Source organism: Marmota flaviventris, chromosome 8 (assembly GCF_047511675.1).
Source record: "Marmota flaviventris isolate mMarFla1 chromosome 8, mMarFla1.hap1, whole genome shotgun sequence".
Lineage (NCBI taxonomy): Eukaryota > Metazoa > Chordata > Mammalia > Rodentia > Sciuridae > Marmota > Marmota flaviventris.
The window spans coordinates 91731726-91753418 of NC_092505.1; the positions used below are offsets into that span (position 1 = coordinate 91731726).

The following is a 21693-nucleotide window of genomic DNA, read 5'->3' on the forward strand; positions in this document are numbered from 1 at the left end:
TTAAATAATTAATAAATTATGCCTCGATCTGAAACACCCTGAGAACTAGGTTTCCAGACAAGGTCTCACTGGTTAGCATATTATTGAGGAAATTTGTAACATTTCCCTAGCTTTTGGAGAATTAATCCTCAGCTAAAAATATATGGTATTTTACTTATGTTCACAAAGATAATTTCACAATTTAACACATCCCCGCTTAATTAACTTTACCAAGTCAGGTAACAATTTAAAATATCGCCTCTGTTCAAATGATGTAGACATTATTTTAAAAGACAAATCTTACTTAGAGACTTTGTTGTTCTTTTATTTGTTAACAAATAAATTTTAAAAATAAAATGGATGCACTAAATAAAATCCAGGAGGATGGGTATTACAATATTTTAGTTTCTGAACCTATAAAGGCCATGGGGAAAAAAAACTGTAGAAGTCATGGGGAGAAATTTCTTAAAAAGTAATTTACATATGCAAAACTTCAGCCAGAGTCAATTAACATATGAAAATATTGACTTTGTTTTGGTCCTTTCAAAAATAAACAATAATAGGACCTAGAAAGCTGATGTCTCTGCAAGGTAATTTTGTAACATGAGGCAAACAATTAAAATCAATTTAAGCCCTCTGAAGCTGTGATTTGTTTTCAAGAATTTATCAGAAGAAAATAATTTTAAAAGCACACAAAGATTTAGGCCATAGAATATTTATAGAGACAACCCCAATACTCTCTTATAAGAAAGAGATTAAATAAATTATATGACATTTATATAATTGAATACCAATAAATTTTTAGTGTAATGATTTAAATTTGTGTGTATTGGCCTTAAATGGTTCTAACCATGTTTGAAGGAACTAAAATTCTAAAAAAACTTGTCAAAAACAAATATATAACACAGTACAATTTTTTGATTGATAGGTAAAAATAGAAATAACAATGATTTTTATAAAAGTGATAGAATTATAGGGTTTTTTTTACTTTCTTATTAAAAACTGTTAGTTAAGAAAAAATAATGCTGGGCTGGGGATATATCTCAGTTAGTAGAGTGCTTGCCTTGCATGCACAAGGCCCTGGGTTCAATCCCTAGCACCACTGATGATGATGATGATGATGATAATAATAATAATAATAATAATAATAATAATACTCTTTCATTAAAAAATACAGTAGCCATAATTAGGATACAACACATTTTCTGTTTTTCATTTTTATCATTTCACAGCATATACAGCTGTGAAAAAGCAAACTCCTGTATTAAAAAATATAATTAGCCTCATTGGCTTATTCAATGTAAACATTTTATTATTACAATATTCTATTTTCTAACTAATTTCAAAGTTTTGTTCAGCAGTATTTTTATGTCTTTAATATGTCTGTATGTATATATTTCATTTAAAAAATATAACATATTACATATTGCATAGTAATACATTGTACCTGTCATATTCAAGTTCATTCTGTTAATGAGCTCCCTTGATATTCCCAGATAAATGCACTAGGTTACCAGAATCTCAACTGGCTGAAGCAGATTAGACTAGAGATAAACACTTCAAACAGAGTCACAAATGTCTCTGGCCCCCAAAAGTATAATGTTTCATTCTAGAAAAGAGGAATAGAGGAATACTGTGCTGAGAACACAGCAGCTAGTATTGGATAAAAATGCAAGAATACAAAGAAAAACTCGTGCAGATAGGGAGTTAACCTGCTTTGATGGTCAACACTTCAGTGAAATCAGAGAACTGTGCCTACTGAGGTCCCTGGAGTGGATTAGATCCTGATTCTGCAACAATAGGATCTGATCAAATGAATAATTCTTATTCATAGACTGATGTGTGAAGCCAGCCCACTGTTTTGATCCTTACAATAAATTACCATTTTCCCAATAGTCACTGCTTCAAAAGCAAACATCAAAGCAAATTTTAATGACCTATTTTGAGTCTGATACATCTGAATATATATGATATGTATCTGAATAAACATCCACCTACTCAAAAGATGTATAGAAGAAAAAAAGGAGCAACTTTAAAGGGATGAGTGCATTTCCCAAATAGCAAAAAGTGAAGCATAGGAGACCCTGCAAATATTATTAGAAGACTGAACGATACACACATGCACACATATACACACCTACAAACACAAACATAATGCTAACATGGTCTTCATATGTGCTAATTTTGACCATATCAACAAATGTCATCAAATGTAACTAAAACTCTACCTAATTTTCTTTAATTTGGTCCACATGATACCAAGTAGTTGAGAAAGGAGAATCAATCACATAGACTTTATTATTTGTATATGCATTCAGTAAGTACATCTCTCAAAGATTCTCTTTGACTCAACACATTATTCAAACGTTATTTTGTAAAGTACTAAATAATCATACAAAGACCTCTACATTGAGTAAACATTCCCCATTTTTATTTATTCGTTGAAGCTAGTTATTATTTATTTTTGCTTCTGTTTTCTTTTTCCCTATTCCCGAATAAAAGCTCTAGCAATTATGCTTACTGTTGAATGATATACTAGTGAGCAATTCAAATGTTTAGTATCATTTAGTAGTAAATGTTGAATGTGCCTCTGCTTTTGGCTATCTCCTGATTGTAAACCCTGGAGTCAAGGATAGAACAGTAGTCAGCTTCTTCTATGCTTTTAAAAGGTGACAACTTTTGATTTTAAAATGTGACAACTCCTATCAAAACCAGATACTATAAAAATGTTAAAGTATCACCATCAAAGTCTCACTTCCAGCTGAGATATGAAGATAATTAATAGCACATTTCTAAGACCAGTATGGAGAACTCAAAAAAAAAAAAAAGATACTATAAGCCCAGATACCATCTCCCACTTATATCATATGAGAGTTTGGATTAGCTGTCATAGAAGAATGGAGAAGAAAAGGATTTGGAGAGAACTGTCAGGGTTCTCTAAGTGCTGTTTTTATACTTCTTCCCTAAGAATTTCTGAAACCTCCAGGGTTGAAACAGAACAAAAGAGAATAGGTAACGGGGAGCCAAAGTTTCTGGAAGATTCTGTTCTGTTTGTTTTTTTGTGGTGTCCATCAAACCCAAGTCCCTTTACATGCTAAGCATGTGCTGTACCACCGAGTCATATCCCCGCCCAAGTTTCTGCTCCTCCTTAACCAATACGCTCAGAGCTAGTGTGGTATTTCTCTGATTGTAGTGGGAGTTCTCAGCTAAGCTTTTCTCTTGTGCATGACTTTTAGGTTCTTTGGAGACTCATTCATTGTATAAGTGGAATCCTCTCACCTTTCTTTAACATGAGCAATACACTCCTTCAGTTCCTAGCTTACACTTTCCACAATGCCCAGTCACCCAGACATCTAAAAATAACTCTAGCTCTCCCCTCTGAATGCTTGTTTTTCTCTTCTTTTGCATTTTTATCAGCAACTAACCAGTCCTTCTTTTACTACTTAGATTTCTCAGGTGGGAGTTATACCCTGAATGAGACAAGATACATTCTTCCACATAGTTTTGTTGAACTCTTTTTCTACCAGATTTGAGGTTACCTTCTTGAGAACAGATGGGGACCTACAGCACCCCAACAGTTCTCTCCAAAACTCTTTTCTCCTTCTCTACTCTCCTATGACTTAGTTTATGCAAACTCTCATAAGCTGCAAAAGGCAGATCATCTATGGGTTTATGCTATCTTTTTTTTTTTCAAGTTCTCCATACTGTTCTTAGAAATGTAATATTGATTGTCCTCATGCCTCAGCTAGAAGTGAGACAATAACGGGGACATTTTAACATTTTGATAATATCTGGTTTTGATAGGATTTATTAGTTTAAAAAATTATAACAGCATTTTCTCTGTGTAATTATAATATAATTTAAAATATAATAAAATGTAAATAAATATTATATTCATCGTGTAATATCTGAATATAATCATAATCTAAAAATCCAAATAGTAAGGCAGTTTTTCAAATTACATAATATAATTGAAAAATTAAACACAGATATGTTTGTACTATTTCCCCCCTTAAAAACTACTTAATCAATTGTCTGACAGAATATGGGGTCTGATAATGCACAAAACAAGCTTGATCCATTTTCTCATGGAATCTACAATATAATATTTTATATTGCAAAATTGTTAGAATATTGCACAAGATCCAACATACCTTTAGAGGTTGAACAGGAATGAAGAAGAACCAATAGGAGAGATAGAAATTCCTTCCCAAAATATTAAGCCAAGAGGAATGCAAGATTTATCACAGGATGGTGGAAAATAACAGCAGGAATCTATAGTGTCCAGAGTTAAGGCTAAGATTACTTATAAACACAGGTACTCATCATAAGGCATGTAGTTAGAAGGGTTTTCGAGGGAAAAGTTATCTTTGAGGAGATGTTACTCTGAGAAAGTCATTGTAAACATATTTGTAATGAAAATATTAAGGTTTATAGAAAAAGTCTGTTATGTTAAAAAGAAAAAAACTATGACTATTTGATGGAGAAAATATTGAATCTGTGTCCAACCATGAAATATTATCTGGGACAATAAATTCTTTGGTCATATATCTGTAGTTAGTTTTAAAACATATGTCATTTGGTTGATTTTATTGTGTAATATGGGAATATAAACATTACTCTTCTTCAACTTCCACTCTGAGAAAAATAATAAATATTTCTATTTAATCATATATTTTAAATTTTAAAATTAGCTACTCATTTGCAAAGAAGATGTAATTGAGCTATTAAATATGTTTACAATGTCTCAAAAATTAAAACAAACAAGACAAAGAAAGCCAAGTTGGGTGGGTGGGGGATATGTAGCCTACTTGGTAAACAAAAGGCATGCCATTAATTTCATCATGGACTTAAAACTATAGATTTGACTTTAAACTTAAGAAAAGCCAAAAAAAGAGGGAAGTAGGCTGAATTATAAGATCATTTAGCCTACAAATGTAAACTAAAAAGTGACTAAGGAAAAATGTAATTATTCTTACTATTAAAAATAAATTAATCCCATGGATCCTTTTCCAAGGAACACTTTTGTAATATAGAATGGGTATCCATGCTGAAGTTAAGGTAAACACAATTTTATAAGTTTCTTATGCTTTCTTTGCATTTTTTTTTTAATAACATCCTTGAAACACTGAGATCTATTTGCGAAAGACCCATTGCCCTTCCCCTGTCCAGCCTGTATCCCAGGGGGCTTATCTCTATAGGATGGCTCTGAGTCAGCCTCCTGCTCCAATCAGTCAATGGGACAACTGCTAAGATCCTGAGCAGCAAAAGGAAAGGATAAGCCATGGCTTTTCTTGACTTCTTTCTTTAGTATTGTCTCTACCTGAGGCTATATATCCCCTATACTAGTATATGAAGGAAGTGCCAGCTCTACCAGTTCCTCCAGCCTTGGTTTAAAAATGGCTTCATTTCTGGGCTGTTTCAGTATCCCGTGTGCTATGTTTCATTTTTCATCAGTGATGGAATTATATCCATACTTTAAATATCCTTTACTTAAAATATTCAAGGAGTTTTCTGTTATGATGGTTGAATCATGACTGATAACAATAAATTCATTATATGGCAATGGGATATCTTTTGACTCAATCCAATATAAACAATTTTATGTTGTGGAATAACAGGGAAAATATTATTATCTGCATATTATATTTCTTTTTTTTAAATTTTTTATTGTTGCTTGTTCAAAACATTACATAGTTCTTGATATATCATATTTCACACTTTGATTCAAGTGGGTTATGAACTCCCATTTTTACCCTGGATACAGATTGCAGAATCACATCGTTACACATCCATTGATTTACATGTTGCCATACTAGTGTCTGTTGTATTCTGCTGCCTTTCCTATCCTCTACTATCCCCCCTCCCCTCCCCTCCCCTCCCCTCTTCTCTCTCTACCCCCTCTACTGTCATTCATTTCTCCCCCTTGTATTATTTTTCCCTTTCCCCTCACTTCCTCTTGTATGTAATTTTGTATAACCCTGAGGGTCTCCTTCCATTTCCATGCAATTTCCCTTCTCTCACCCTTTCCCTCCCACCTCTCATCCCTGTTTAATGTTAATCTTCTTCTCCTGCTCTTCGTCCCTACTCTGTTCTTAGTTACTCTCCTTATATCAAAGAAGACATTTGGCATTTGTTTTTTAGGGATTGGCTAGCTTCACTTAGCATAATCTGCTCTAATGCCATCCATTTCCCTGCAAATTCTATGATTTTGTCATTTTTTAATGCAGAGTAATACTCCATTGTGTATAAATGCCACATTTTTTTTATCCATTTGTCTATTGAAGGGCATCTAGGTTGGTTCCACAGTCTTGCTATTGTGAATTGTGCTGCTATGAACATCAATGTAGCAGTGTCCCTGTAGCATGCTCTTTTTAGGTCTTTAGGGAATAGACCGAGAAGGGGAATAGCTGGGTCAAATGGTGGTTCCATTCCCAGCTTTCCAAGAAATCTCCATACTGCTTTCCAAATTGGCTGCACCAATTTGCAGTCCCACCAGCAATGTACAAGTGTACCCTTTTCCCCACAACCTAGCCAGCACTTGTTGTTGTTTGACTTCATAATGGCTGCCAATCTTACTGGAGTGAGATGGTATCTTAGGGTGGTTTTGATTTGCATTTCTCTGACTGCTAGAGATGGTGAGCATTTTTTCATGTACTTGTTGATTGATTGTATGTCCTCCTCTGAGAAGTGTCTGTTCAGGTCCTTGGCCCATTTGTTGATTGGGTTATTTGTTATCTTATTGTCTAATTTTTTGAGTTCTTTGTATACTCTGGATATTAGGGCTCTATCTGAAGTGTGAGGAATAAAGATTTGTTCCCAGGATGTAGGCTCCCTATTTACCTCTCTTATTGTTCCTTTTGCTGAGAAAAAACTTTTTAGTTTGAGTAAGTCCCATTTGTTGATTCTAGTTATTAACTTTTGTGCTATGGGTGTCCTATTGAGGAATTTGGAGCCCGACCCCACAGTATGTAGATCGTAGCCAACTTTTTCTTCTATCAGACGGCGTGTCTCTGATTTGATATCAAGCTCCTTGATCCATTTTGAATTAACTTTTGTCCATGGCGAGAGAAAGGGATTCAGTTTCATTTTGTTGCATATGAATTTCCAGTTTTCCCAGCACCATTTGTTGAAGATGCTATCCTTCCTCCATTGCATGCTTTTAGCCCCTTTATCAAATATAAGATAGTTGTAGTTTTGTGGATTGGTTGCATATTATATTTCTAATGATGCTTAAGCAACAGAGAATAGGGGACATAGAAGTATGTAGGAAACACATTCTCTCTCACCAGTCACACATTATTTTCAGGTAGAAGATTAGAATTCATCGACATCAATAACCCTGATACTTCAGTACATGAATTAAACAATGCATCTTCAGTGGACAAGATTCCCAAAAATGCACACCTGCCAGCATCTTGGCTATAATAAATCAATGTAAACCAGAAAAAAAATATTCTGGGGAATTAGTATCTCTCTATTCTACTTGTCTACAAATAATATAGATGATTCACCCAGGACAGTCCTTTTACTGAAAATATGGAAAATGTATGTAGAAGGTTATATCCAGTTTTCCTATTCTAGTTCCTCATTTCACTAAATACGTAAACTAGGAAGTCCTTTACAACTTGATATAATAATATAACAGGCATTTTCAAGTTATCCACAAGTTTTATGATATCAGTAAAGCTTTTCCCAAGAACTGAAATTTAAGGAATGAATAACAATAATTTCTTATTTAAAATCAACACATTTTGGCTAGAGTGGTCACCTTAAATAGAGAGATAAGATTTTTAGAACTGTCTGTATGGAACATAGAATGTTTAAATAGAAAGTGTTCTGTTCATTGGAAAATTCAGGAACACAAGAGACTGAACACTATCACTGCACATTGATAAGTGAAAATACTTACTTCAGCCCATAATTCAGATTTCTTTTTTTTCCGATTCATTAAAAATTTCAATCACATGTCTAATGGCCTAGTTTTATTGCTATTATATCTGATAATATTTGCTTCCCAACTTGGCCTAACTGGGCTTCCCAAAAGAGGAAAAAATGCTTTGGTTAGAGTCTTTTAGTCCCCATGGTAATTATGATCCTTATTATCAATTCATGAAACAGCATCATAAATTTGTGTTACAGTACCATAAATCTGAAAATGGGTCACCCTCAACAAAGTTTCTTTTCTGGATATGCTAACAAATTATGTTTCTCAGTTTGTAAAACTGACTTAAATCATGGCAAGATTGCCAATGCAATATCCCCTGTGGGACATCTTTCCCTGGAATTGCATCCCACCAAAATACATTTCTTTTACACCTACCTGAAAGACTTCTTAATATCTTCTGCTTGGATTGTCTTGAGAATCTCTTGGTATAACTGAGGATCGATTGTTCCTGAGGTTGTGGCATCTGAAGGGCAATTTGTATGTGCATAATAACCTATCAAAATTCCAAAAATAAATAATATGGTGGCTGTGCAAAGTATTTTTAAAATGTGGCAGCGGTTGCTCTTTGGTGCAGATCTTCCATAATGGGCAACATAGTCAGATTCTTCCTGAAGTCTCTGGAACCTTCCTTTGGGTGAAGTTGCTGGTTGAATGGAATCAAGATTGAGGTCCGCAGTTTCTGAGTGCCCAAGGTTCTGATTCTCTGCAGTATCTAGCTGAAACTGGTCAAAACTAGGTTCTTCCAGTTCCTTCTCCATGTCCCACTCTAAATCAAGGGCAGTGGCTTGAAGGTCATCATTGTCTAAGTACTGTGAGTGTCCTGAAGCTCTTTGATCTGCATTGACCTTCTGATATGCCATCTTTTTATCTGTGAAAATAAGAAATATATTTTCTTAAAATAATAAAACAATTTTTAAAACATTTACAAGGTGGAAAAAAAAGAAGAAACTCAATAAAACTTATTGGTATCCACAAAATTTTAGTGACCATAATAGAAGGGAAAAATTTTCCTTATAGAAATTCATATTTGAGATAACTGTTTAATAATGTATTGTTGTTAATGTTCATATAGGAAAGGAAACATTTAAAAATGAAAGCAGAAGCTTCTTGGTGGAGAGGACATCAGAAAATATTTTTAAAATTACACACTTAGACACATACACAATTAACCTTTGAAATTCAGCAGAATAACAGAAGTCACAATGTACAACTGCACTGGAGGATAATTATTACAATGAAGGCAAAATTAAACTTACACATTTCAAAACAACTTTAAAAAATTAAAGGTCAAAACCAATAAAATGGTAACTTGTCTTAGGAGGAAAAAGTATAAAAGATGTTAGGATGATTACATTATCACAGCTGGTTTCAAAACCACAAATCTCAGATAAAAATACCTTCTTCAACAACTAAGGAGTACCAGCTCTATAAAAATAAAAGAAACAGCCAGGCATGGTGTCATACACCCATAATCTCAGCTATTCTGCAGACTAAAAAAGGAAGATGCTGAGTTTGAGGCCAGCCTGGACATAATATGTATGTGCATAATAATTTAGCAAGTGCCTGTCTCAAAATAAAATTTAAAAAGGGCTAGGGATGTCGTTCAGTGGTAGAGCTCTTGCTTAGCATGTGGAGGCCCTGAGTTCCAATACCAGACGCAAAACCAAAATAAAACAAACCAACAACAAAAAAATAATACATAAGAAGCAAAATATAATGCATTACATAGTCACAAACTACTAAAACGAGTGGACATTTTTACAGCTACAAGGGAGCACTAAGATGTCCCAAGGAATTAGTGACATGAATTAGCCTGGCTCTGTGAATATTAAATAAAAATCCAGTGTGGCAACAATCCAAAGTGGGAAGCCTTTTGCCAGCCTAGGAGAGTCTGATTTTATAACCTTACTACAGGAGTGGCAGATGGAGGTATTTTTCCCTTACACATTTTTGGATGACAGTTTGCCAAATCTTACAGAGTGATATTAGGATAACTGGGCTAATTAACTGCAAGTGGTCTTAAGTCTGTATTCAATAACCCACTGGTGTATTATTGTTGCAGATTAAGAGCACTTATACTTAAATTTTCTCTGATAATACCAATATTAGACTTAGTATTAGATTTGTCACCCCAGCTGGACTCTAAGGTCCCTCACTATATTTCATGATTTTTCAACATATGCTACTGTGGTGGACAAAGAACAGAGCTCAACTGATAATTGATTATCTAATTGCCTTAGAGCTAGTGATTGACAAGTGATCTCTAATGTAAAAGATGGAAACAAAGACTTCATCAGAGAAAGTGGCATTATGTACAGAATTATGGCTATACATAGTGCCAATTCTGGCAAATGGAGTCCCATATAATTCAAATGTTCTGAATTTCTAAGTTCAAAAACTAGTTATTAAATTTTGCAAAAGGAAATAATTGTACTTCTGACTAGAATTTTCAAATGCTACCCTATATTTTATTTTATTTTATTTTAGTACTAGAGATTGAACCCACAGGGGCTTAACGTTAACACTGAGCAACATCCCCAGCCCTTTTTATTTTTATTTATTTATTTATTTTTTGAGGCAGGGTCTCACTAAGTTGCTTAGAACCTTGCTAAATTTCAGAGGCTGACTTTGAACTTGTTCCTGCCTCAGCCTCCTGAGCCTCTGGGATTATAGGTATGCACCACTACACCTGGCAATAGGCTACCCTATAATCAGGGATTCATTCTAACCCAGAGTTGGCTCAAAGATGTGTATCAGGTATTGGTAAAAGCATAATGACAAAGATAAATAGGTACCTATCCCCAAAGTAGAGAACAATACAATCAGAGTCAAATATATAAACAAAAAAGGAAGTCAAATAAATTATACACAGCGCCAGGGTAATTTAGGTAGATTGATTCTGGTAGAAAATATGAGAAAGGATTCTTTAAGAAAGTGATCTTTTAGTGGTTTATGGCAGGAGAAGAGCAATGTGAGAGGAAGGCATTGAGGTAAGGGAAAATTTACAAACAGAAGAAATGAGAATGGCTCGCTTGGAAAACAGTGGTATGCTAGGACTGAGGAGGAAGCACAGGGCCAGAGATAATGAGAGAAAGTTAGAAAAAGAAGACACCAGACAAAAGACTTAAGTTTTCTGTAACTCTTTGTCTGTGTAATAGGCATGATAACAATATCAAACTCATGGACTTTATAGGATCATCTTTAGGATTAGTTAGATAGTGAACCTAAGTCACTCACTGAATGCTGGATAGGGTATATGCAATAGAATCAAGATTTCTGGGATTGTTTGTTTGTTTATATTTGATACTGTGGATTGGACCCAGGAGCACACTACCACTGAGTTACATCCCCAGCCCTTTTTATTTTGAGACAGGTTCTTACTAAGTTGCCTAGGCTGGCCTTAAACTCATAAGCATAACTACCCTCACCTATTAACATTTCTGGTTTTAGAGGAGAAAACAACTGTCAAGGATTATCAGATATAGTAAGTGAATTAAATGATGCAGAAGAAAATATATAACTCTGTAAGACATTGTGCAGAAGGGAAAGAGGTTGCAAAATATTCACACAGACACCTATAATTGTTTAGCTTTTTTTCTTCTTCTTTTACATTTATTCTATATATAGAAATTAAAGTACTGTATACTTTAAATGTTGGTATTTTTTGGTATGTATTAGAATAACATCAGATATGCTTTCACAAACTTTCTTTTTCCCTCCCTCATTCCATCCTGACTCCCTTGTTTTGAATTTTGTTTTTGTTTGTTAGTTTTTGCTATTGCTTTGTTTTCTTTGGCTTGTTTTTTCCGTACCAGGTATGGTACCTTTGGCCTCCCCACCCACTAGCTAGTGCTCTACCACAGAGCGACATCCCTAGCCCCTGACTCCAGAAAGTTCAGTATTTGAATTCCATGTTCTTTCACATCAGGACAAGCAGAGAAAGAGGATAATGCATGGATTTAGGGATAGTTATTCAAATAGGTTAAGTGATGGTTGATAGTAGAGAAAGAAACCAACTGATACTTCATTTAAAGAAACTTTTAACATAAAATACTATTTGGAGGTGGTAGAATAAAGGATTTCTAAAATCCATGATTTCAACTCTGTTTTGTTGCAAAAGAGGAAAGAGATTCAAAATTTAATAACTCTATTAGGATAAGACTGAGGAAAGTAATGTTTGGATACATACTTCTTAATGTGACTTCTGGTTCTATAAAAATATGACTGCAAAGTTAGTAGTAAACTAATGTTAAATACATATGCACCAACTAATTTTAACATGTTTTAAAAACTTCAATTTCCTTCACTACGGATAAAAAACTTAGCCTAAATATCAATAAATTTGCTACTGTCTTGGCATGATACAATACTTACATTTTTAAACTTTCAGCTTATGTATTATTGATTAATTTACTCAGATATTATCTCAATGTAGTTATACAGAAGTCACTCTCTCTAAAGGCTTTTCTAAAACAAACAAACAAACAAACCTGAACCGTAGCGAATGGTTTATGCTCAAGTAAGATGTAGTATATGCAATTTGTGAAGAAATGTGAGATTTCTAATTCTGACCTCCAATGCACATATTCAAAGTCATTTCTCAACAAATCATTTTAAAACCAGTTGCGATGAAGAGGCAGAGTTTTCATCTCTAGCTTGACAATAGGCATTTCATCACATGTACATCAGCAATTTAACGCTTTTCAAACATCAGACAGAGCCATCAATTAGAATGTAATGCAGATACAGATATTAACTCCTCACCATGATGGATATCTGCCTGACACCCTTACTACCACTTCTGGACTCATTACACATTAATAAATCTTTAATGTATTCTATATTCCAGGAGAGCACTATCTGGGTCAAAGGTAGATAAAGTCATTTGATGGTACAAAATCTAAAGTATTTCAGGAAATCATTGCCAAGGAAATTAGTATATGATAATGTATGCAATAAAGAATTTTGATCATTTACTTGGCAAAAAACAATTCAATATATTGTATTATATCATTTAAATATGTGTACATGAAGTTTATAAATATATATGTAAGTACAGATGTGTAAATATGTTACATATGTATAAATGTAGATGGTATAATATATATTACACCTTAGTAGACTGCTTCTTTAACATTTTCTTCTCTTATGAAAAACATTATAGACTTCTTGCAAAACTCTAACTCACATATATTTACCCTAATAGATTGGTTTTACATTTATTATACATATATAATAAACCAATCACAAACAAAATGTGTACTAAACTAACAAATAAATAAAATTTTGGTGATAATTTCAAGTTGTTTGTTTGTTTGTTTTGCAGTGGTGTGAATCAAATCCATCGATATATTCAATTCTGAAACATAAATTATCCCATGGGTCCCACAAAGAATGTATCATCTTTATAATACCTATGCCTTGTGAGAAAAGTAAATGATATATCACATTTATTTGAACCAGAACTCTCAAATTCCCAAGCAAAATTAAAATGTTATAAAGATAGATATATAATCAATATTTCTTAGATACAATCATATAATTATGTCATTCAAACTTCATATTTTTCCCTTACTGATGCACATGATTTATTTAGTTTAAATTGTTATATTATTATAAGGCTTGTAAGTGATTAAAAACAATACATGTAGCAGATTTTAGAAAACACACACACACACACACAGTATATAAATCTTTCTCCAAAAAGATGTACTTTGGTATAGATAAGGTCATAGAAACTTGTGACATTTATTCTAATGGAAATATGTATAACATCCTGACTTTCTATATTGTGACACTTGATCTTTTTTAAATAATCTAATTTTTGTGAAAAATATAATATATTCTCCCAGTTTCCAACAGATCTATTCTCTTAGATAAGAATTGTACCCACACAGGGCCACACTGAAGGCTAAATTGTTTTTACAATTTAATATATTAAAATATTTACCTTTTATATACAATTATACCTCTAAAAGGAAAAATAAAGCAGATACAAGTTTAACTAAAAGGTATTTTTCTAGACTGTGTCTGGTTTAGACCAATAAAAATGAATTTGCACCCATACAACACATATTATTCATTTAAAAAAAATTGATGCTGCTTAACGCTACTTTCTTCACACATTCTAAATAAATGAAACTACATGAATTACATGGAAATAAAGGAAAATATACTAAGAGACTGAAAATTTTATATGTAAAATAAGAACTAGTCTAACTTAGTGGCTGGCAAGTATTTTATATAATAAATACATCCTTAATAAAAATTGTATTTAATAAGTTAAATATTACTAATGCTTCTTAGGGATATGATTGTAGCTCTAGTTCTTTCTTGATCATTAATTATGAGAAAATTTACTACATGAATGCTCTGACTTTTTAAATTTCCAAATTAGTAGACTTTATAATGAAACTACTTAGTTCAAATCCTAGTTCTGCTATGTAATTTGGGCCATCTAGTGAATATTTTTATGCTTAAAATCCACATTGTAAAATATAAATGATAATATCACCAGATCTATGAGTTATAGTGAAAAATAAATTAAAATATGTAAAATGCTCTAAACAAGATCTAGCACATTGTAAGCTATCCACTAATAAAGGATCACTCCAGAAATTCCAAAGAGTCAATGAAGACAGGAATATTTGAAGCATAAGTCTTTAAAATACAGTCATAATTAAATAAGCTAAAGCATGACCAGAAATTTAAGTTTTAACAACTAAGACCTGGAGGTAATGAGAAATAAGTTGTATACCAAATGCTTGTGAGTATGGGGAACATTCTTTTAATCATTATCTATGGTTCAGATGGATAAAGAGAGATGTTTGGTGAATATTTATAATTAAAGTCATTAAATTTGGTTTGCAACAACCAATTCTGTGTCTTGTGATTACAGAGTTGAGTTTCTTTTTATTATCTTTATAAAAAGAAAAAATGGAGATTTTCTAAAACACTCAAAAATTCCTTTTCATAATTCCAGGATTTAGTGATATGCAGTTATGAAAATGAATTATACATGTAATTCTGTTATAGAACACCATGTTTGTCATAATGGTTGACTTTTTCCACTGGCTAAAATGTTATTGATAGTATTTTAACTTAAACAGTATAAAACACTATATAGATCTTATTAGAATTCAGAAAATATCTCAAGGCTTTTCTGCTTGTAAAAGTTATTCTACATGGAAAATAAATAAATGACTCTAGCAGATTAACTTTAAAACATAAGGCAGTCAGACTCTCAATTTCCTATGACAGTCCTTTGATTGAATCTTTATGTACAGTGAGAAAAAATATTCATACAGTGTTTCCTGAAGCTTTGAATGTCAAATCATTTGCTGGTATGTGTGGATTGATTTGAAGGAAAGACATTTCTTAGAAATGTCAGTACCTCATCAAAAGGCATTCATTATGCAACTTCATGTAATATCACTTTAGATACTGTATCAGTGAACTATATTAGTACCCAGAGGAATTTAAAAATCTAAATTTAAGAATATTTCTTATAGGCTAAAACCATTTGAGATAAAATTTTCAGTATGAACCTAGTTTGTACAAATAAATTCCATGTTTATGGAATAAATTTTTGTTGTTGAAAGCTTTAATGGTTTCAACTTGAAAGCAGGGGAAAAGATAAAACCATAAAAAGAGTAATTTAGAGGATGTTGTTTTTGGCTTAAATTTTTGGTATAATAATATTTTTTTCCATCTGTGATTTTGTTAAATGGCCTTGGCAATTGCTATCATGTCTGTAAATGCATTAACGATTCCTTACTTAATTACAATAAAATAAATAATAATTATTTGTTGTTCATGCCTCACTAACTAAATAAACAATATGTATAAAGTAAGGGGAAATTATCATCTGTGATTTATATTTAGGAACAAAAAAAACTCAGTTAAAGCCCACTCTAAAATGCATAATGATATACCAAATTTTAGGCAAAGAGGAGAGCAGAAAAGTTGAAGAGTCTAAGACCAAAACTTTACTTTAACCTTGATCTCTAAAGGACATGTAAAAGAAATGCTTACAGGATGCCAAATTAATGAGCTATAAATTGCAAAATGCAGTCAGAACCATTTGAAAGAAAATTATTTGATGAAATCCAGCCGGTTTGTGCAAATTTGTTTTAGATCACTTGCATATGTATGACCACCTGCCAGTTCCCTGAGTAGTCCAGCTTTTCTTCTGAGACCTGTGTGCAGAAGCAATTTGTCTCATACACTCTAACTGGATGGTTCGTTGGGCCCACTGACCTGTATTTATGGTAAGGTTTTTCAATAGCAGAATGATATGGTTCAATTTAGGATTTGGGAAACAAAAGAATCAATTAAAATGAATCAAGGCAATATAAAGCACAGTCCATCTGTATCCTGAACTGGTCGTCTGAACATTTAAAACTATTTAGAATATCTATCCTGTGAGCTTATCTCACTAACATCACAAATCACTTCTGACATAGGGATGTGTAAACAGTTCTTGTTCTTGCCATAGACTCCTTTTCTGGTCCCTTTTGGTGTTTAATTTCAGCCCCATCTAGATTCTAGAGTGTCTTTCTTTGCCTGTCATCATTTCCATTTATAGTATAAATCTCCAGAAGTATTTACTTACTTCACAGAATTTACATCCTCTGCATCTTCAGAGTATTTGAAATGGCTCACATTAGAAATGCATATAAGTAAGATAAAAATAGTCATGAAAATACAAAATAAAGAAGAGTGGAAGAGAAAAAAATTCTAATATTCTAGCTAAAGAAAGCCACTGTAATTTAATTTTGCTGTCGTTGCAAGCTTCATTGCAGTCAGGGGAAAGAAGGTTGTTACAGGTCCTGCTCATCAGTCTTCGGCTGATCTCACTTCTTAATACATAAAGCTGTTAGTTTAAACTGAAAGATTTGTTTCTAATTTTGTTTTTTCTAAGATTTCTCTTTTTGGAGTTTTAGATTTCTACATCAGAGACATATGTTTCTCTTCTAAAGAGAGAAATCTGTAAATCTCATTTTATCTTTTATACTTAGATTTTGGTAAACAGAAGTAATATCCCTGTATTATATTCAAAATAATAGACTAATAGATTACTCCTTGAACCCTTAAAATGAGGACTTACTATAAGGTTAGAGTTCTTCATGCACTGTGCTCTTTTAATCAAATAATCCTATACATTAAGTACTGTTATACTTCTCATTTGCATTCATGAGTTATCGGAGTTTCAGTGGTTCAGTCATTTTCCTATTTTCACAGCTAATAAGTAAAGAGCTACCCAATGTGTCAAACTTCAATTCCTCTATTAAGCATTTCAGCTTTCAGGGTCCCCTAAGTGTTTGTAGAGTTAGCATAATGTTAACAGACACAGATATCTTATTGGCTCACTGTCCCTGGTATGTCACCAATGTGACCACAAGCACCAGGAGTCTCCATGGCCATTCAATCTTAATGGTCCTGCCTTGACCTTTAGATCTCTGAGGGTATTACTGACTCCAGGACTTAAAAGTCTTTGTTATTTGTTCAGGACTGCACTTGCCAGACATCTATGCTTCCTGACGCTGTAGTTTTGAATAAGGTAAAATCACTTCCAAAGCGCAGTGCTCCAAGGAAAAGACCACAACCTCTACTTTATGGTGTCTTCTTAGGAATACTTTCAAAATTTCTCTCTTCATCTGCTACTGAGGAGACAAAGAGCAAAAGAACACTGCTTAGATTTTGACAGATACAGCTCACATTCAACCTGCTACTGACCTGTTTTTTCAGCCATTCAAACCCTTTGGTCCACCCTATCCTTCTCCCTAGTATGTGAAGTTTGCACTGGCCTAAGAGGGCTTTGAGGGTGTCAAGAGTTAACACATCAATACAATCACCACTTGGCTTTTTGAGAGCCGTCTGCCAGGAGGAGGCTCTTAGCTCGATAGATACACTGCAATTTTTTATCCTTTTCAGCCAGCGTGAATGATCTTAAATTGCTGCTTTTTGACTATGGCTTTTGGATTTCCAGGAACAGACAGATGAAGCTTTTATCTACATGAGGCCACTAAGTACTCTATTTTTCACATTTTTCAAAGGTACTTTATTGGTTTACTTTTTAAATATCTTTACCTTTCACAAAGTATCAACAGGTTTCTACAACCTGAAAATGCTTTATTCTAAAATTCGTTTTGCTATGTTTCCTAAAATGATAACACAGAAAACTACTTGAGACCCAGATTGGGAATCCAGTGCACTTAGAATCTTTACTTTTTACTTTCTGAACTTGTTTTATTCATATGTGTTCCTTTGGGATGTTACTAGGGAAAATTATTAATAAATTGTGAATCTGTGATTAACTGAAAAAGGAACACAGTTGTATAGTATGTTAATGTTCATTTAAAATTCTGTTACATAGTAATAGAATGTGCATCATATGAAATTTCCCAAATTTATACTGGGAAAATTCTGAAAATCTATTCTTTAGCTAAAGATCCAATAAAAACATCCAAATGTAAATTTTTAATATTCAGCTTTCAAACTTTTATACCACACACTAAAGAAAATTAAAATCAGGGATTTAACCAAAAATACTCCAATAACATTAAATGCATGCTATGCTACTTAAAAAGACAAAGACCATTTACAGTGGGGCTAGTAATTATTAAATGATATATTTTCCCAAGTATTAGAAAAACATTAATAACAAGAAAACTAAGAATTGCAAAGCTCAGTCATTACTAACAAAATATAATATAATTTTCAGTTGACAATTGATGAAAGAATCAAGACTCAATTGCTTTTCCTGAATTATCTAAGCAACAAAAGAAAAAAGAGAAAGAAATTGACCAAGATTTTGCTAATTATTTTTTCTTATTTCTAACATGTCATTCATTCATTAATATGCATACATCTGAAGCTAAACAAGGATTTATTTTTACAATACTTTCTCCTAGGCCTCCCATTAATATAAACAATGGAATTTTATCTGGGGAAAGGTGACTAGAACATTACTTTAAATGTGTGAAACTCAAGCTCTTCCTATAAGTGGTGTTTCTTTATGTATGATAATACTAATAATAGATAACCTTTTCAATAAAAAGTATATTTGATTAAGAAAACAAAATAAGAAATACTGTAACAATATATTATATCTGCTTGACAGTCTGCCATTGGAAAGTTAATTTTTATTAAAAATTTACATGCATGCATATTAATAGTGTGATCTAAATAAAGCAATAAAACAGTTTACTAAAAAACTGAACTGAGCACTGCATATGTCATTTTATCTTATTTATGAGCAGGGATATTATAAAAAATGAAAGACCTCCAATGGCACATAAAAGTAACGCTGATATGAAATTAAATGTCAGGCCAAGGCATGAAAATGCATTAAATGTAAAACATTTAACAGGAATCCTATATAATTGACACGGTTGAAAGGTGGTTTATTATAATAATGCACAAAAAAAATTTAAAAATTTACCTAGTCCTTCAATTTTACAATGTCAAATATTGTTATTTTACCAACATGAATTTTAGCCTCTTTTCACATGACTTTTCTTTGTTCCCATAATGCATCCTCTTTTATGTATGTACGTTTGCCTACCATCAGCCTTTACCACTATTTCATTTTTACCTTTTCATTTGTACTTATTTCACTATTGATGTATCAGGGACCCATTTAGAAATAATACAATAACTGACTAGAAATAAGTTCACTTTATTTTTTTGTATATACTAAGAATGAAATATTTTAAACAATAATGAACCAATGGATATTTTATTTGAAATGACTATCACATCAAATAATATGCTTTTTTCTCTACCATTTCAAATATATCAAGTCTTGGATCTTCAGAATAATAGGAAAATTTGACCTATCCTTCACTGCTGCTTTGGAGCTGTGGTCTCTGTCACTCTATATGAAAACCAAAGACCCTTCTTCCTAACACCTCTATGCAGACTCCTTCAGGGCTGGGACTGCAGAGACTTCTCATTCCAATCATCTTCCATAACTATCACCTGTATTACTCCCAAAGGAAACACTGATATCTCAATCATATCTATAAAATACCTGTATCAAAGTACCATATCTCCAAGAATTCCTTCTCTCTCAGAGTCAAACTACCTTGTTGGAGATCCCAGGGAGGGAGGCCCTGAGACCCTTAAGATGAAGGAGCTTAGCCAGGCATTCGAACCAAACTGCCAGACACATGAGCGAAGCTCTTTTGGCTCCAGACCAGACCAGCCACCCAGCTGGCCATTGTCACTGTTTAGTAGATGCCATATAGAGTAAAAGTATGGGACAGCTGAGACTTGTCGGTAATGCTCATCAAATGTTGAGATATATTTATAAGATGGTTATTGGTCAAAGACACAAAATTTGGGAAAAGTTTGTTACTCAGCAATAAATAGCTAGAACGTATTAGCTATTTTGCCAAAACACAAAGTGGATCATATCACATGACTGCCTAAAATCCTATACCATGGGGCTGGGGTTGTGGCTCAGCGGTAGAACTCTTGCCTTACACAGGTGAGGCACTGGGTTTGATTCTCAGCACCATATAAATAATAAAGTGAAGATATATATATATATATATATATATATATATATATATATATATATATATCTCCTACACCATGTAGTCTGTGAAGTAGCTCAGTGGTAAAGTGCTTGTCTAGCATGTGTGAAGCCCTGGCTTCCACCTCCAGCACTGAAAAATAAATTCTTGTGAAACGTTTTATTTTTCATGAACAGGAAACTGGGAAGATGCCTTTCTAAAGCATATAAGACCTGACCTAAACCTCATATGCCATATGCCTAGCCTAAACTTCAATTCTGCTCCTTCCCTCAACTCCCCACTTTCACGCTGTTTCCAGGTACACGATGCTTTTGCTCTTCCCCAGACTGATTTTCCCCTTAACTCCAGTCTGGACTGTGGGTAATTTGTTTAGTTACCTTTTATATTTGCAGCCTAGCCTAGTATCTGGAACCAGGAAGCTGCACAATAAATAATGGGCTCCAAATAGTGGAGGCATTCTAAAGAGAGAATAGAATTTAGAGTCACCTGATTGTCATTTTTGCCACTGATGTATTTATAACCACTGTTTTAGTTTGTTTCTTCTTCAGAAGAGGATAGTAATATTTAGTCTGTGTACTTTTAAGAACTAATTGATTAATAAAGGTAAATAGTGTCATTGTAGGCATTTGATAAACTACATAATTCTATATTAACTGTTATTGTTTTAAAATCATAAAGGATTAGGAATAAAAACAGCCATATTTGTATTCTGCATCCATAATTACTACCTATGAACCCCAGGGCAAGTAACTTTTCTTTGTAGATGAAACTAGATTTGGCGTGGAGCCTTGCATATGCACACCAAATTTTCTACACTGAGCTATACCCTTAGCCTTAGATATTTTGTCTGGTGAAAATCAATAGGATAATTCCAAAAATGTTTGTTTTAAGTACTACTTATCAGATTCATATAAAGATCATGAATGATGAATAAAGAGTGGCTAATAATAATTAATATAATAATAAAAATAACGTGTACTCACACCAAGCTACCTCAGTTGGCTTAACACAGCAAATGTAGGGACAAGAAACCAAAGTAAATTTCCACAATGAATGCTTGAATTCTTTAAAGCCCTGAACAAGATATCAAAGCATGGAATGGGGAAGCTGAAAGAGAGGAAAACCTGCATTGAGGCTGATGTGAAGATATTGTCAGAGAAATGGGGGACACGGAGCAGAAAGAATAATGAAGCAGCTTTTGGAAAAGTGGCCCCTGGAACA

At 33.2% G+C, this 21693-nt stretch overlaps 1 protein-coding gene across 1 annotated transcript in view; it reads right to left on the minus strand.

The window, feature by feature from the left end:
• The window catches only part of Naaladl2 (N-acetylated alpha-linked acidic dipeptidase like 2), a 675105-nt gene extending 665422 nt beyond the window's left edge, over positions 1-9683 (minus strand). The window contains exons 1-2 of the mRNA XM_071614921.1: positions 9665-9683; positions 8303-8795 (exon numbers count right to left, since the gene is read on the minus strand). Of these exons, the coding sequence (XP_071471022.1) occupies positions 8303-8795; positions 9665-9683 (512 nt within the window). The remainder of the gene's footprint in view (positions 1-8302; positions 8796-9664) is intronic.
• Positions 9684-21693: the final 12010 nt, after the last annotated feature.